This window comes from Temnothorax nylanderi, unplaced genomic scaffold (genome assembly GCF_030848795.1).
Source record: "Temnothorax nylanderi isolate EJ_2023f unplaced genomic scaffold, tnyl_v1.0 TNYL_tig0156_pilon, whole genome shotgun sequence".
Classification (NCBI taxonomy): Eukaryota; Metazoa; Arthropoda; class Insecta; order Hymenoptera; family Formicidae; genus Temnothorax; species Temnothorax nylanderi.
This window is the reverse complement of record NW_027249218.1, coordinates 219507-236017: the sequence shown is the minus strand read 5'-3', so window position 1 is coordinate 236017 and position 16511 is coordinate 219507. Positions and strand designations below refer to the sequence as shown.

General features: G+C 39.6%; 2 protein-coding genes across 13 annotated transcripts in view; one reads left to right on the top strand and one right to left on the bottom strand.

The window, feature by feature from the left end:
• Nucleotides 1–4424, top strand: part of LOC139777639 (E3 ubiquitin-protein ligase RNF220) — a 170646-nt gene extending 166222 nt beyond the window's left edge. For 4 of the 5 annotated variants that reach the window (XM_071715204.1, XM_071715203.1, XM_071715200.1 and 1 more), the window contains 2 exons: nucleotides 2387–2461; nucleotides 2871–4424. In XM_071715204.1, the coding sequence (XP_071571305.1) occupies nucleotides 2387–2461; nucleotides 2871–2981 (186 nt within the window). In that variant the 3' untranslated portion in view covers nucleotides 2982–4424. The remainder of the gene's footprint in view (nucleotides 1–2386; nucleotides 2462–2870) is intronic. The other variant, XM_071715201.1, reaches the window with a different exon arrangement.
• Nucleotides 4425–10468: 6044 nt separating this feature from the next.
• Cher (filamin protein cher) overlaps nucleotides 10469–16511 on the bottom strand; it is a 56295-nt gene continuing 50252 nt past the window's right edge. For all 8 annotated transcript variants that reach the window (XM_071715190.1, XM_071715193.1, XM_071715192.1 and 5 more), the window contains 4 exons: nucleotides 14609–14802; nucleotides 13080–13521; nucleotides 12263–12466; nucleotides 10469–11837 (listed from right to left, as the gene is read on the bottom strand). In XM_071715190.1, the coding sequence (XP_071571291.1) occupies nucleotides 11653–11837; nucleotides 12263–12466; nucleotides 13080–13521; nucleotides 14609–14802 (1025 nt within the window). In that variant the 3' untranslated portion in view covers nucleotides 10469–11652. The remainder of the gene's footprint in view (nucleotides 11838–12262; nucleotides 12467–13079; nucleotides 13522–14608; nucleotides 14803–16511) is intronic.

The following is a 16511-nucleotide window of genomic DNA, read 5'->3' as shown; positions in this document are numbered from 1 at the left end:
ACGCGCCGCCCGTATATATGAATTAACGAAGTAGCGAAGGAGCATTACGTTATAATATCACTTCTCAGTGTTTCCATCGTCGACGCGATATTACCTGTCCTCCGACTCCGCTGCACTTCGTTATAGGTCCGCGATCAACGCGGAATAACTCTCGCCGCGCGAGATAAGACGACGCGATCTCGCTCGTAACGTGCAATGGTGGCAGTAAAACGCTAAATGTGTATCGGATCCCGCGGTCGTTATATATCGGGTCGGGGATAAACGGCGGGCGTATTTGCCGATCCTGGGAGGAATGCCGTTTACGCAAAGGCCGCGAGTATAACGATCGCTTTAATTCATCTCGTGGAAAAACTGCTGGGAGAGTGAACGGTCTCTGGAGAAACCGCCGGATCCGACTCCCGATCTCGCGATCGTTAAATCTATCTCGCGTTATCTCGGCCGCGCTGTACCCCCCGCTTCGCATTAATCTAATGAGAAATTAAGATGTGGCTTCACATTATAATCATTATATTGCTTCCTCATAGAGGAAGCTTTGTTTTCGTAAAAAAAATTTTTTTTTATTTGTTTTTCTGAATGTGTTCAGAATGTTCTAAAACGTCGAAAAATTGTAATTTTAAAAAATGTGTATGTATGTATGTGTGTGTGTATGTGTGTATGTGTGTATGTGCCAAATTTACCGAAATTTCTATAACTCCAGAATTAATCAACCAAATCTTAACGAATTGTATATGAAATATGGGTAGAATTTTCCGGGGAGTGCTATAGAATGTATAGTTTTTCGTTATTTATTTTCTGGAAACCGATTTTTTAAATTTTTTTACCCGTAAGAATTAGAAAAATTAAAAAATCGGTTTCCAGAACATCGGTAACGAAAAACTACACACTCTATAGCACTCGCCGGAAAATTCTACCCCTATTTTATATGGTTTTAATACAAATTCGGTCCAATAGTTTTTAAGTTAATAACGTTTTTTTTAATTTTTATAATTCTTACGGGTGATGCACTCCCTGGAAAATTCTACCCCTATTTCATATACTTGTGGTAAAAATTTGGTCCAATAGTTTTTAAGTTATTAATGTTCAAACATACATCACCCGTAAGAATTAGAAATAATTTGTAAATAAATCAATACAAACTTTATCGTAGGTTTGACCTTGGCTTTTATAGATTGTTAATGCTTCGGCCAGCGTGATTGGAAATTGTTGTCTTACTACATGATCCATATATAGACTTCGCAAATGGACCTTTAATCGCATATAAAGTTGGGTCGAATCAACTTATTTGAGTGAAAAATACAATGCGATATTAAAAATAATTTTAAAATGTGTAAATTGGAAAGTTGTACATTACTTCCGTAAAAGAATTAACTAATCGATTGAACCAAATAGAAATAAAAAATATCTACAATTAGTAGAGATTAATTTTACTAAAAACATTAATTATTTAATTGATTTTTGTAATAGTATATCATAAATTAGTATAACAGATATTAGTCACAGTAAAACTTATCACAATAAAAAAATGGTGCAAGTAGAAACTTGCACATTGCTTTCTCATAGTTTTTAAGTGTGCAAGTAGAAATCTGCACATTGTTTACTTATAGTTCTTAAGTGTGCAAGTAGAAACCTGCACATTAATTTAGTCTTTAAGTGGGCAAGTAGAAACTTTCTTAAAATTTTTAAGTATGTAAATTATAAATTTGCACATTGTTTCATAGTTTTTAAGTGTGCAAGTAGAAACCTTCGCTCACAAAGCTTCCTCTATGAGGAAGCCAAAACAAATAAATAAATACTAATAATTATGCATCGAATAAAATAAAAGCTTAAGAACTATAAGTAAACAATTGCATGAGGAAGCAATGTGCAAGTTTCTACTTGCACCATTTCTCCATGTTACGATTTATCATCTTTGTTTTCCTTTATTCATTTTTTTATAAGTTTTTTTTTATCAACGTTTGACTTATTTTCAATTTGTTTTCCATTTATGTTATGTCAATGTATTGTGTCCTTAAATTCAATCTCTTATCTATCACCCTTGTTTAATTAATGTAATGGCTGAGGAGATTCAGTGTAGTCGAAACCTACCAATTTATTTTTGTATATATTAAATTAATTATTTAACAATTATCGTTGCTTGTTTATTGGTCTTTTTCATTTAGTATTAAGCTCTCCCCTTTTTGCTTTCGATACGCGACTCATCTCATAAGTTTCAAGAGCAATTATGTCACCGTACGCTTGCTAATTAGTTAAATTAGCAGTATGATAAGCCCTTGTATGCAGTTACAATATTTTTTATATTAACGCATGTAAGAAATTAGAGGTATCGTGGCGTGAGCGAGTTCGCCAATTATTTTATTTACCGAACGCGCGGATTTTCCATTTCCAGGAACAATACAAAAAGCCGGTCACTTCGGTTTGTTGCTGGCACGTACACTGCGAGCAATGCTGGCTGCACACGCTGGTAAGTGTTAATTGTTGATAGCAGCTAGTACGCTTCCAAACTGCCTAGTTATCTTTCAGACACACACATTTTAAATAATTCAATTAAACTCTTTAAACTTATAACTCTAGACATAACATGCAACTCACAAAATATAAATTGCCAGATCGACATCTGAATTTAATTTTCTTTTGCATAAAACTGCAGCATTAATTTGATCGCCGATGAGTACATATATTCATCGAAATTTGTCGAAAGTCGCCTCTATTCAAAACTATTATCAGTTGTTCTCTACCCAGACAGCACCGTGTCGAAAATCGAGTCATAAAACGTCTTAAAGATGTCTCAAAGATGTTGGACACGCTTGCTGTCTGGGCTATTCTTCCGACTGTTCTCGAGTTCTGTCCAATGATCACTTTTGGCCTCGAAGCCTGTTGAGAGAAAACGAGGTTTCTTGCCGCTGTTACAGGGTGCGAAGAAGCTTTGTCCACAATGCAACATGATAACGTCACCGTCCGATCTGCGGCGCATCTACATGTGAACGAGCCGACCGACGTTCCTCGGGAGTCCGGCTTTCTCCCCCCAGCCAACCCCCGGAGATTCCGGATCGGCCGAGCAGCGTTATCAACGAGCGTTCGACCTCTTGTAAATACTTGTATATTTCTCTGCGTTACGTAAATTAACTCCCTAGTATGTACGTTTATGCATCTTAGAACTAGTAAATTAACTCCGTTAGTTCTTAACGATCGCCAACCGAGCGTCCACTCCAGAATCACCGACGCAGTTTTGCGCGTCCATTAACGATCGCGGTCGACATAATTCGTCTACACTTACAAACTCGCCGTCCCTTCCGAAACTGTCAACTTTTCCATGAATCTCGCCGCGCCATTCCGCTATTCGACTTGTTATCGAAATCGCAATGTTATTGCAATACTAATTGGACGAGTATCGATTCGAGTTCTCGATGATTTTTTACAGCTTCGTTACAAAAGGTATGTTCCATTTTGACGAAATGAATCTTTTAACTTTAATTTTTTTGATACTTAATTGTATATTTTTGCGACAAATGATTTTGTCGCAATTTTTACAATCGAAGTGTTTATACAGACGTCTGAAATAATTTTTTATTATTGAACAATCATCATATATATTATAAATGTACACTTCTAATGTATGTGTCGCAGGGGTTTCGTGTAATTAGTTTTCTTTTTTTGTAAAAATTTCTAGAGAATCCAGAAAAAACCGGGATATTGTAGAACGAATAAAAATTACACAATTTTACTAATCTTTTTGCAAAATCCTAGATTCTGTTAGTAAAATTGTGATTTGAAATTTGTATTATAACATATTTATATTTATAAATATGTTAGATATTATATTTATAAATATAGTTATATAAATTTATATTTATATTTATTATTTTTATTTATTTCATTATTTCCAAATATCCAGGCTTTTTGTGGATTCCCTAGAAATTTTGCAAAAAAAGAAAAACGAATTACACGAAATCCCTGCGACATATACACCTGGCTTAAACGTATAACAGAGGATAGTTTGTTAAACACGCGACAAAACTGCGAGACGCATCCACGACGTCGTCGGTCCGCGTCGACGAGGGTCGCATCGTACAGTATCTTCGTTTCACAAACGACGAATTAAAGAATCTTAAGATTACGCGAAAGGACGACGCGAGAGAGAGCCGATTGGCTGTGTGAGTCTCTGTTTCTTTTCGACACGAATTATTTGTACGGGATCTATGGGTCACGAGTTATAGCGAGGTTTTTCTTCGAACTGCTGCGTTTTCCAATGATCGGCTTTCGACGCGCTCGTCGTATAATTATCAGATCACTTTTAGATCATCGCCAAATCAGTCTCTCGCGATGCACCAGCGCGAGCTAATGTAAATACACTAAACGGATCAAGAAGAGAAGTAAGTCCCCCGATCGCTGTTCTGTAATCGAAATAAAACGATCATGGAATGTAACATTTGTGTGTGCCTGCGTTGTTACGAGTTATTTTTTTCTCCCCGGCCAAATCGACGAGATTCAGATATTTTCGTCGAAGAAGAAGATACAGCAGGTAAGGTACGTATTGATATTTATTATCGTTTCTCGGTTGCTATTCGACATTCAAACAGTTTGATGATTTTTCCATTTTGTAAACTGAGAAAACAGTCGCGCGAGAAATGTTAAGAGGCATCGCGAGAATACTATTATTTCCTACATCATTTCTTCTTGACACGAAAAATTGCAAACATTAATAGGTACTGCCGGAAGAATTATTGATATTTTAGACTAATTAGACAAATAATTGAGTTTAGTTTTGTAATAATAAGTTATAAAATCGTATAGACAAATTAAAGTCACTAAAATTGATGCAGAAAGTAATACAAATGTATGAGAATAATACAAAACTATCGTATGGATCTACAATGAAGTTCTCCTTTGGGACACGGTAGCATTTTTTTAAGAGCGCCTTTTAAATAAGCAAATTTTTCAAGCAAGAGTCAAGTACGGTAAATTGAAAAATTAAAGCAAACACGAAACAAAATAATAATTTGACGAATTTAATCTCCTTAGTGTGAATCCAAATAAAATTCAGTCGATGCGCGCGCAAGAGAGAGAGAGAGAGAGAGAGAGAGAGAGAGAGAGAGAGAGAGAGAGAGAGAGAGAGAGAATGGGCTCCTAAAAAAAGACACTGCTATGTTCGACTTTTGTAAATGTCTAACGTTTAATTTCCGCTCTTTATCTCTGCGCTATAACGTACTCGCTTCGAATAAGGAGCTCTGATTAAAGCCGCAACGGAAGCGAGAGCGACGGGTAGGGGTCACCGGGGAGATCGAAGAGGTCATCGCGGTGGCGGGTCTCGGAAGAAAAAGGGTCACGCAAAATGGCGCATCGGGGTTTACGAACCGAGTAATAGGCAAGGGCGGGCGCAGGTAACGGAGACGGAAGTAGAGGTGGCGAAGACGGAAGTGGAGGAGGTGGCGGCGGTGAAAGTGCCGGCGAAGGTGGAGCCCGGCTCCGTATGGATCCGTCCATCCCGGGCGGATTTTCCGAGAGGGAGGGAAAGAGTTCGCAGCTCGCTGGGGATGCAGGCGGGGGATGTACCTTGAGATGCAAGAGCGACGAAGTCGCGTGGCAAGATGGTGGACTCTGTATACGGAACTCTTGCGCGAGGGAAAAGAGTGTGTGTCTATGGAGTCCTCACCTACTTCGTTCGAGAGATGGCTATACCTACACATTAAATAAATGACAATGTTGTAATCGAGGGAGAAAGTGGACGAAGGGGACGCGTCGTTCGTATTGTTTACCAGCTATCGACTCTGAAGCTTGATCGGTAGTCACGTGGACGTTACAACCATTAGGAAACCAAACCGTCATTTTTATTAAAATATTGTAAAGACTGGAGTTTCTACCAATCTTCCCGAAAATGTTAGATGAGCATAATTTTGAATAACGACAGAACGATATTCCGTCCGTGTTATTTATAGTTGTTAGGATCGTTAGCGTTGCTTGACCATCTCTTCTGGTCGAATCGCGCGGACACACGTTGACAGCCCAGCATTTAGGGTTGCTACGCACGCGGAAGTCCAGCACCACGCGTCATCCATCGTGCATAGCCATCGTTGTTTACAAAACACTCCTATAAGGCCATTTGCTATAAAACTCAACCCCTTGCCGCGCGCCTCAATAACGTTCCTCAGCCTCGTTCCAATTCTTGCTCCAGTTCTATCATTATTTATTCAAGATTAATCTAATTTTTCGTCCTATTCGATTTGCCATTTCGATGCGATCGCTACGTTTCCTATTTAACACTTTTATCAGCCACTCCCAGTTACCTCCACATATACCTATCTATCTATGAGCGCGTTCTGGAGAAAGTAGACTGCAGAAACCCGGCTGGCTAGTGCGAATTCACCGGTAAAAAGGCAGTCGATGAAGGAAAATGTCGGGGCCGCTCTCCGAGGTGGAGGTAAACGGTGGTGGTGGGAACGGAAAAATGGGAAAGAAAGAGAGAGAGAGAGGGAGAGACAGAGAGAGGAGCATGATTGTGGAAAAGGTTTTCCGGGGAACCCGGGCCGGGCGACATACCTCCCGCGAAAGGTGGGCTCGTAGGTGGAGGCGATGAAAGCTCCGCCTCTCCCTCCATCGCGTCCGCGACGCATTTTCCTACTTACGCGCGAGTTCACGCGCGCGAGAAGCTCGCGCCCCGAAGCTCGTCCGCCCGCAGTCAATCCCGCGGAACGCCGCGAAAGACGCCTCTGCCCTTCTCCCCCTTTCTGTTTCCCCCCTCTCGCCCTTCCGAGTCATTGAACTCTATTCCATTCTGCTGCATAGAAATGGAAACGCTCGACGGCGTTACCGTCGAATTGTCGGCGATACTTTGTTGTGGATGACGGAGGGTAATGTCGTAGATATAGACCCATGGGAGAAGCGCGGAGATAAAACGTAGGCGATCTTAATAGCGGCGGATAAGGGACGCATGCAAAACGCAGACAAAGCTCCGAAAGATGTTTAGGTTTAGAAAGAGAAATTGACGTTTTAAATTTCTTAGCGATATCTATTGGAGATTTATAGATTTTTTGACGTTGCGATGAAAAATTTATAGATTTATTATTATATTTGGATATGTTGTGTGATGTTGCGAATTCTTCATTTCAATAATATCAAGCAGAGTTGTATTAAATATATTCTTTTTCGATTTTCTTAAATGATACTTTTATAGTCTTCTAACGTCGCGTCGCTCAATAATTCAGATCTTGTTAGAGAATAGACTCTTGAATTAATTAAGGGATACAATAGAAGAAGAGTAGTTTCTTATGATTTCATTCTTTGAAAGGGTTCAGTTCATACCACTTACGCAACGGAATATCTATTGTCGATTGGCAAACGAATCTAGGTACATCATAGGGCGTTATTTATTCGACGCGTATTTAATATGATTTTAAAGTTATCATCTATCTTTTGATAACCGCAGTTTGTGATAGCGAAAAAATTCACAATGACAATTACATAATTGAGTCTTTTGACGACGCGGTTGGGCAAATTGCCAGTTAGACTTTAGCAACATTTCAAGCAAACGTCTTTCGCAATTTAGCTGATCGCTGAATTATGATCCACGATTGTAACGATGGACCAGTGGCCAAAGAGACGACACCCCGGCTCCAGACTCCAAGGCCACACGCGGCCGCACGTGGCGGCCGCTCGCGAGCATCTGGCATCTGGCACGATCCGCGGCGGGTTCCGTCGGTCCCGGCGGAGGCTGTACGCCGTCGCGCGGCGGGGGCGTGTTTCTCGCTCGGCGAACCCCGCGAGCGGAAGGGATGACGGAGCTTCGCACACGGCGCAAGTCGGCCAACGGTCCCCGACGCCTGCGGACTCGATTCGCACCGCGCGTCGCCGCCCCTTTTCGCCGAAGGGGGGGACAGGCCGCGTCTGAGAGGTCCTCCCGTTCCCCGCCGCTCGGTCCCCTCGTCCTGCGGCACCTTCGCGGGCGTCGCCGCGAAAGCCAGGGAGAGAGAGGACCAGGTGCGCAATCCTCGCGGCCGTCTTCCACGCGTCGTTTCTTCTCGTCGCCCCCTCACCCTCCCTCCAGCCCCCCTCAACATTACTCTCCCTTCCAATCGCACTCTGCTTTTTTGAGCCGCTCTCTCCATCTTCGTCTGCGAATTTCTCTCTCTCCCGAGAGAGAGAAAGAGAGAGCAAGAACACGCGCACGCAAATTGAGAGCGAGAAAGGTGCGGCGGACCGAATATTTTCACACACGCTTCGTGAAGGTTTGCCAAATTCGATTTCTGCTTGTGTAAGATTAATTGGAGTCGATAAGAGACGGCGAGTGGTGAGACGATAACCACGTGCACCTACGAGTTAACATCCAAAAAAGTATGCTAGTTAATAGGTAATAATAAAAAAAGAGATCAGATATCAAGGATTAAATCGTTTACATGAATCTTGCTCCAATCTTTTTCAATTCTTAAAAGATTAATAATTGTCATAACGATATAGTTATTTTTGTAAATGTTACATTACAAAAATTCGTAATTTTTATAATCAATTTTTGCTATTAAATTCAAAGCTATGACAGTGATACAAAGCTTTTAAAAAATTTTATGCCAAAATCACCTAGCAAGGAAAAATATTCGTATTTAAAATTTTAATGTTTTTATAGATGAAAAACATGTATGAAATGTTTCTAATAATATATAAATAATAAATAAATATTAAAATATTTGTGACAAGTCTTAGAATCTGCTCTTAAACGTTGTTACGGTCGTACCCTGTATACATATCATATAAATTATATCTAAATGAAAATTCGTTTATATTAATATCGATAACTGTTGGAAAAATTGTTTTTGTTCCCCATTTAGATAAATGAAAGAATTTCGTGATTTGCGTAATAATTTATTAAATAAAGTTACGTCAAAATTTTGTATTTACTTCAAAAAAGTGATTGCACTTTTTTATATAGTTCTTTTGCGATTAATTGTCTTAAAAATAACCGCGCGACAGTAGCAATTTAATCATTTACATCGAGGCTCAAACAAGCTTCATATCGAGATTGCACGCGAGATCTGAGATAATATTTCATTGATCAAGATAGATAAGAAAGGTGTGCGCAATTACTTATCGATGGAAATATCGCGGGTAAGTAACAAATTAATGTTGTGAATACGACGTGCAGCTGTAGCTTTATTCATGATCTACAATCTACAAATACGATACGGGACGACAAGTTATACCTATGGTGTGGTGAACTTCCTGTTGTATGCAAATGCATTTGGCAGGAGCTGCCGCGAATGCTCCGGCAATTAATTTTCGAAATAATCGCCGACAATTGCATCCGCTGTCATCGCACTTGCAAACGAAAAGCTTCTTTATTTTTTTTTTTTTTCGTAAATACGTGATATAAGTTATTCACTGGAACACGACTATTAAGTTGGCAATTATATTTATCTGGCCATGTTTATTTCATCTTGTTATCTTGACGCGCGATATATTCAATAAGAAACGAAGACTAAAAGCAAAAAATGCAAAGTGGCTTAAATGCATAAGAAAGACTTGGAATAATGTAATATTAATGAGAAACGGTTCTGTGCGACGTAACATCAAGAATGACCTGCTGATGACGACGATGATGAAGATGTTTGACGACGATATCTTAAATAATATTATCATAATAAGTATGAGATTATACGACCGTGTAAGATATACAATCAAACAAAGGGAAAACGCCGTATCGGTCAGGACTGGATCTTGCTTGTCCGAATAATATATTAATTCTTGAGTGACTTTTTACGTACAATTCTTTTGCCCTGGCAGACCACGCGCCGTTCCTTTCGGACATAACGCAGTCTCAACCAAAGCCAGAACGATACAATCACACAATTAAATTGATATCAATTTAATTATATTAAAATATACACAAGAAATTCGGGATAAACGAATATGCGAAAATTACGGGATATATATATATATATATATATATATATATATATATATATATATATATATATATATAGGATAGGATACTGAGATACGTGCCAGGGCAAAAGAATTGTACGTAAAAAGTCACTCAAGAATTAATATATTATTCGGACAAGCAAGATCCAATATTATCATACTTCTTCTCCAATTATTTTTCGTCATCAAAATTGTTTTCTCTTTATATCTTGTAACTTTCGAAAGTGATATTGAGCTAAACAACATAAATCACAAAGTTGAATTGGCACAACTAGTTCTTGCTTTTCTAATTTTTTCTATTAGCTACTGCGCAATTAATAAAGTAAAATTGCATTCTCTTTTTGAAAATAAACTTCGAAAAATCAACTTGAATTACCTATATAAACTTTTTCAAATTTTTATGTTTTGCTTCCTCTGAAATATGTTTCCTATCTACTCCGAAATGTATTCTTTCTCTCAATCCTTCAATTATTCAAACAATAACATGCATTGCACGCTTATTGTCACGCAGACAAGAAACATGCTTCCTCATAAGGATAATATGGTAAACAAAAAGTCCATATAATAAATATATTATTTATTTAATTTCTATATTATTATTATTATAATAACCAGTTGCAATATATTTAATCTATATTTACAAAGAAATGATCGAAACTGTCTCTCGTCGATTTTGAAGGGCTTTGGACGTATTTTAGAACAGCTAAAAATAAGAGACAATATCTTTTATATATGCTTTTTCGTACATTTTAGACATTGAAACAACTCTTCGAAGTTATATTTCTTAATTTCAATCAAATATTGATTGAAATTGTACAATATATGAAAAAAATTTTCTAGAAAAAATATATTTTACGTATTTCGTAATATGTATTTAGATATTTTGAACATATATTTCTTAATATACCTTCCGCTGCATTATTATTGCAATTGAGATCGAACCATTGAGTACTATTGTTTTAACCTTCAAACATGTGAAAAAACATATATAAAAATATAGGTTTCTTTTATTTTTATGCTGTTTTATGATATATCCAAAGCCCATCTCAAAATCGATGAGGGACAGTTCCGACTATTTCCCTGCTCAATAACCGATAATATGTAACATAATGTAATCAGGATCTGACTTGAGTGAGACATGACAGCGTCTTTATCTGTGTCTTTGTGTATGATACTGCATGTACATGTGTGATTCTGTCGAATATATCTCTGTAAATGTACTTACATCGAATCAAAGGCACAATTGGTATTTTTGAACAAACCGCAAGTAATTGACCTACGTATTTCTCTGTATCGTGTATTTTAATCTCTCGTCACTTTTAATCGCGACTGTATAATCTTTTAGATTTAACAAAAATCATCAATTCTAAGATGTTCAAATTGTCTCCAGGACTTTGGAAGAATGAGCGAATGGAACTCTGTCGGCGAGAAGTAACATCGCAATTTTATCGTCAGTGTCATAGTTGTCTTCTTTATACAACTGCTATTCTAGAAATCGAGATAACGTGCGTCGTTTCGACGTAGGCCGGATCATTTTTAGATATATTTTTCGCCAATGGTTAATATCGAGTGAATTTACTGCTCGAAAATCTAGATTGGCACTTAATTCGTTTCTATATTCGGCGAAATTGGATGTAAACCTTAAGGACCCGTGTAGTTTACAACGAAACGACGCATGGCTCTATTTTATTGACCGTCGTGGCGATGTCAGATGCGTTGCGCGTCTAGTCTGGATGCTGGTTCGGCTTAAATTTCAACTTTGTAGGGTGAACCTGGAATATGATCGTCGCCCCATTTGACGATCACGATGTACTCGCCCCGTTCGCGCACTAGGTAACTCACGTTGTAGTTGTTGCGGCCCGCGTGCTTCACGTAGACTTCTTCGCACGGCCCTTTGGGCCCGTATACGCCCACATAAAGAATATTGTTACCTGCAATTACGGTATTGATCAGCAATTTAGATTTACGACAATATCGAAATATTATAGACAGTACAATGTAATCGGCAGACTATCCTAGTTGCTCAGTTGTAGAAGGAAGATTTTTAACTCTAGCTCTCTCGCCACATTCCGGTCCAAAATAGACCGTTGAATGTTTTTTGGTTTTCTTTTTCTTATAATAAGTTCAATTTAAACTTAAATCATTTTCTTGACCTGATATTATCACAAACATCCTATTCAGATTCTGTATTCCTAATTCCTACATTACAAGCTTAAAAATATTAGGTAATTAGGCCTAATGCCTATGACAATGCGACAAAGTCGAGCAGTCTCACGGACCGGAGTGTGGCGAATTAAAGACTCGAAAATAAGTGTGACTAGCTAGGATTTAAAGGATTGTGATAGCAATCACATACCGGCATCTCCCGCGTTCACAGTGAATTGATTTTGCTTTCCTAGGTAAGCTTTCTTGAGACCCATGCCTTTACTCGTCACCTTGCCCGCGTCAGACTTGAACAATGGCAATACTGGTCCAGTCTGCTTGCTTTTCGATATCTTTTGCACGGTCTCGACGACGATTGAACTTGTCTCTTGTGCACCTCTCTCCGCCAAATCCGCGCCTGGAATAGACAGTATTTACTTTCTCCAATGCCGTTTTCTGTTAAAATAATTTATAAATTATTGTAATTATTAGATTAATGTTAGAATAATTTATAAATTATGTATACATTAAGGTTCCTGGGCTCTTTCCCGACATCTCGTGACGTTAGAAGCGAAAAATGTTGAGAATTGACACGTTGAGAACTCTTGCATGGCATTTCCAAATAAAAAGGTATTTGCATAAACTAACACTTCAGATCACTTCAGCACACTTCGAAAATACTCCGTGTTTAGGTTAGGTCTACCCCTTTCCCTTGACAGTTAATAAACAGCCGTAAAATGAATATAATACGAATACCTTGTCATGCGCCTGCGCATAAACCCGCATCGTATCACATTTCTTTTACGGATATGTTAAGATGTTTAATAACTGTCAAAGGAAAGGGATTTCAACTCGGAGTATTTTTGAAATGTGCTGAAGTAATCGGTAGTGTTATTTTATGTAAATATCTTTTTATTTGGAAATACAATGCAAGAATTTTCAACGTGTCATTTCTCGCTTCTGATGTCACATTCCAACATGGCCGCGACGAGTACCCAGGAGCCTTTAAATATGTTATAAAGAATACCCACCTGTACAAGAAACCTTGTATGGTGAACCCACGATGTGGTAGCCGTTGTACTTGATGCTGATATAGTAATCGCCTGGTACCAAAGGTGTGTATCTGACCTTGTAGCCCTCTTCGACCTCGGTGCAATCCATGGCGACCTTGCTGGGTCCATCTACAGTGACTCCCAACGCTCCGCTACCGGCGTTGCACGTGTCGATGATGAAGTCTGTCTTCTGACCGGTCTTGATCTCCTTCAGGCCGTTGCCGTATGCGTGCAACGCTGCCGGGTCGGCGTCCACTTTCCCAACTTTGACGCGATACGGACTGCCTGGTATGTGCACCCCGTTGAATTTGATGTGGATCAGGTGGATGCCGTTGTCCGTCGGCATGAATCTCACCGAATACGTGTCTCCATCGATATTCTGAATGAAGCAATCGTCCTGGATGCCGCTCGGAGACACGATCTAAAAGAATAACGGATAGATTGATATACGACTCGGCAAATCAGCTCTTATTAGAAATCTCTCAGCTAAAGCATCTGGTATCATATTGCCTTAAAAAGTATAAAGATAAGAATATTGAATTTTAAGTTTCTGGGGGGGATTATTTTGTCATTATAAAAAAGAAGTGTAAATTTATACTAGGTCCTTTTTTACTTTTTTTCTTCTTAATATCTAAGAAGTATATTTTCCTTTCTTAAGTTACGCTTTCTTTCTTTTTAATAGGTATTCAAGAAGTATATTTTTGGCAATTATGCATGTTAGTTACGACCTCATAAATTTCAACGACCTTGACATATATTGTCAAGAACCTCGTTTTGCCTTGTAAACAGGGGATGGGGTGGGGTGGATCTCGTTTCACGTGAAAAATTAGAAACACATGTGGAATCTTTTCATATTAAAAATAATCGCTATATTTTGAATAAAATAACGAGCGACGGTTTTTGAAAACCTTTTGAAAGTTACTCAGGGTCGTGTCTTTGACAATATATGTCATTATGTCAAGGTCATTGAAATCGATGAAGTCAACTAACATGCATAATTACCATATTTTCTTTTTTTTTTTTAAGTTTTATGCTGTTCATAAATGTGAAGTTTCCTCTCGATATTGCATAATTTCAAACTGAGAATTGTACGATACTTGGCGTCTGAAGGATAAATACTACATGGTATCAGACAACTTAGTGTTTTTCAAGTGGAATCGTCGAGTCGTAAAGAACCGAGGTTGAAGGAAATAAAACATCGCGACTGTCAAGCGAGCGCGACCACTAAGAGGAGCCGTTACGAGGATGGCGGAGATGCTACCACTTTGTGTCGAAATCCTCCATGACTCATCCAGCTATGTGCATATGGCGAACAGTAAAAATACGTTCGCGGTCCCACCTACGCGGTCTGTTGCGACGACGGCGTTTCACACGCGCGCGAGTTATTTACGGCGCTCCTCCTCTCTTTCGCAAGGAGATGTGTCGCGGTGTGAGTTGGACTCGCGAGAATGTTACAGCCCCTCCGAGTCTTTGCGCTACCGACAATTAGGGAAAGGGCAGCTTTATACCTTCGCGTCCAGTTCACCCTTGGCGCCGTTCTTGCGCACCAGGAAGGTGCACGGCTTGTCAGGCTGCACTCCGCTCTCGGGAAATTGCGCGACCTCGAGCTTGTGCGCGTCGCCCATCGCCGGCGAGATGTAGACCTTATGCGGCGAGTCCGGGATGTGCTGATCGTTGAACTTGATTCCCACCCTGTATTCGCCTGGAAAGTAAGCACGACGACACGTAAATAAGTGATTTAAATAATGTAAACTTGCTCATCGCTCGTATGGAGGTTTTTTTTTTATAATAAAATTGTGGTTTCTAACGTTTATCGAGAAAAGAAAAAATATATTGGATATATTTTCTCGAAAAAAAAATCGATCTTTTTTCATAAAGATCATTTCATTCAAATAAAAATTATAACTTTTAAATGAAATAATAATCTTTGGGACAAAATAGTTTACAGCATATAATATAATTAAAAAAAAACTGAGATATGTATACCTATTAGGATATATGTTGTAGATTGTTATTTCACAATTAATATTTACATGGCTCGAAAATATTTACAGGATAGCTATATCGCGCGTTTTCTGCTTAACGGATCAGTAGGAAAGTTCGCGAGAAGGATATCCGCCCAAGGATCGAACTAACCATCGCCTTCCTGAGACTCCTGCGGCTCGTTTCCGGTCAGGACGATCTGCGTAGTGGCTGTGAAGGTAGCCATCGACCCTTATACGACACGGGTTTCGCCGGAAGTGAAAGTCCAACGTTAAAGAAACGGGGGGAGCTTTTTGGGCGAGATGAACAAGAAGGAAATCGGGGGAGGTAGCTAGGAAGGATCCGGATCGGGAAGGGGGAAACGGAAAGCGTGAGAGGAAAAAGAAAAGGAGCAAAGAGGAAGTAAAAGGGTGGAGAGAAGAGAGGAAAGAGACGGAACGATCGCAGCTGTAACCGAAGGTTGGTCGCGTACCACTACTTTTCCTCGGGTCGATCCTGATCTCGATTCGTCGGCGAGCTTTCTCCCCCCCCTCGTTCACTTCACCGCATCCCCGCGTTTCTGTTTTGCTCGCGCCCCCATGCCCTCGTCGATCATCCCCACCGTGTCCGCAGTCCGCTCCCACGGGGCCCAAATATAACCATCGCGTGCTAATCCGCGTCCAGCCGCGAGTAGCCAACTGCGGGGCCAAAATATGGATCCACCTTAACAAATATAGACGGCGATATTTCGGGAACCGAAGAGAGAGAGAGAGAGAGAGAGAGAGAGAGAGAGAGAGAGAGAGAGAGAGAGAGAGAGAGAGAGAGAGGGGGGGAGGGCGAGGGGGGAGAGAGAGCTGGACGATCAACAGGGCGGAAAAGAGGGGTGGACGGATGGGTGACGACGGATCAACGAGCAGTCGAGCCGGATTCATTATCACTTTGTGAATAATCGACGTTGAGCTACGTTCGCAGCTACGGTGCGCACGTAAACTCCGTGCGTGATTATGTGACAGATCATCAATGGGAGCTGTTTCAATGCTTACTTAAAGGAATTTAAATTTTTGAAAACTTGCAAACGCAAAGTCCATTACATTAATCTACTCTATCAAGTCACTTATGGTATACTGTGCTTATGGTATAATACATAAAAGAATAAATTATATTTGAAACAAAAGAAGATATTTCTTTTCCTTCAATTATTATATGTACTATCAGTTATTTTTAAGGAAAAAGAGAGTATCGAGTCTCATAGAAAATTTCAGAGATAGATTTAGTAGACTCGGTAGTATGCTGTTTTCATCGAGATCATAGAATTGTCGAATGTGGAGTGACGTTTCGCTTTATCTAGGAGGCATTCAAGTATTTAACTGCGCGATCAAATTCGCGCGTATTAAACCCAATGCGCGTCCACGTCACGGGTGATTTAGCACGCGCGGATATCGCCGGCGA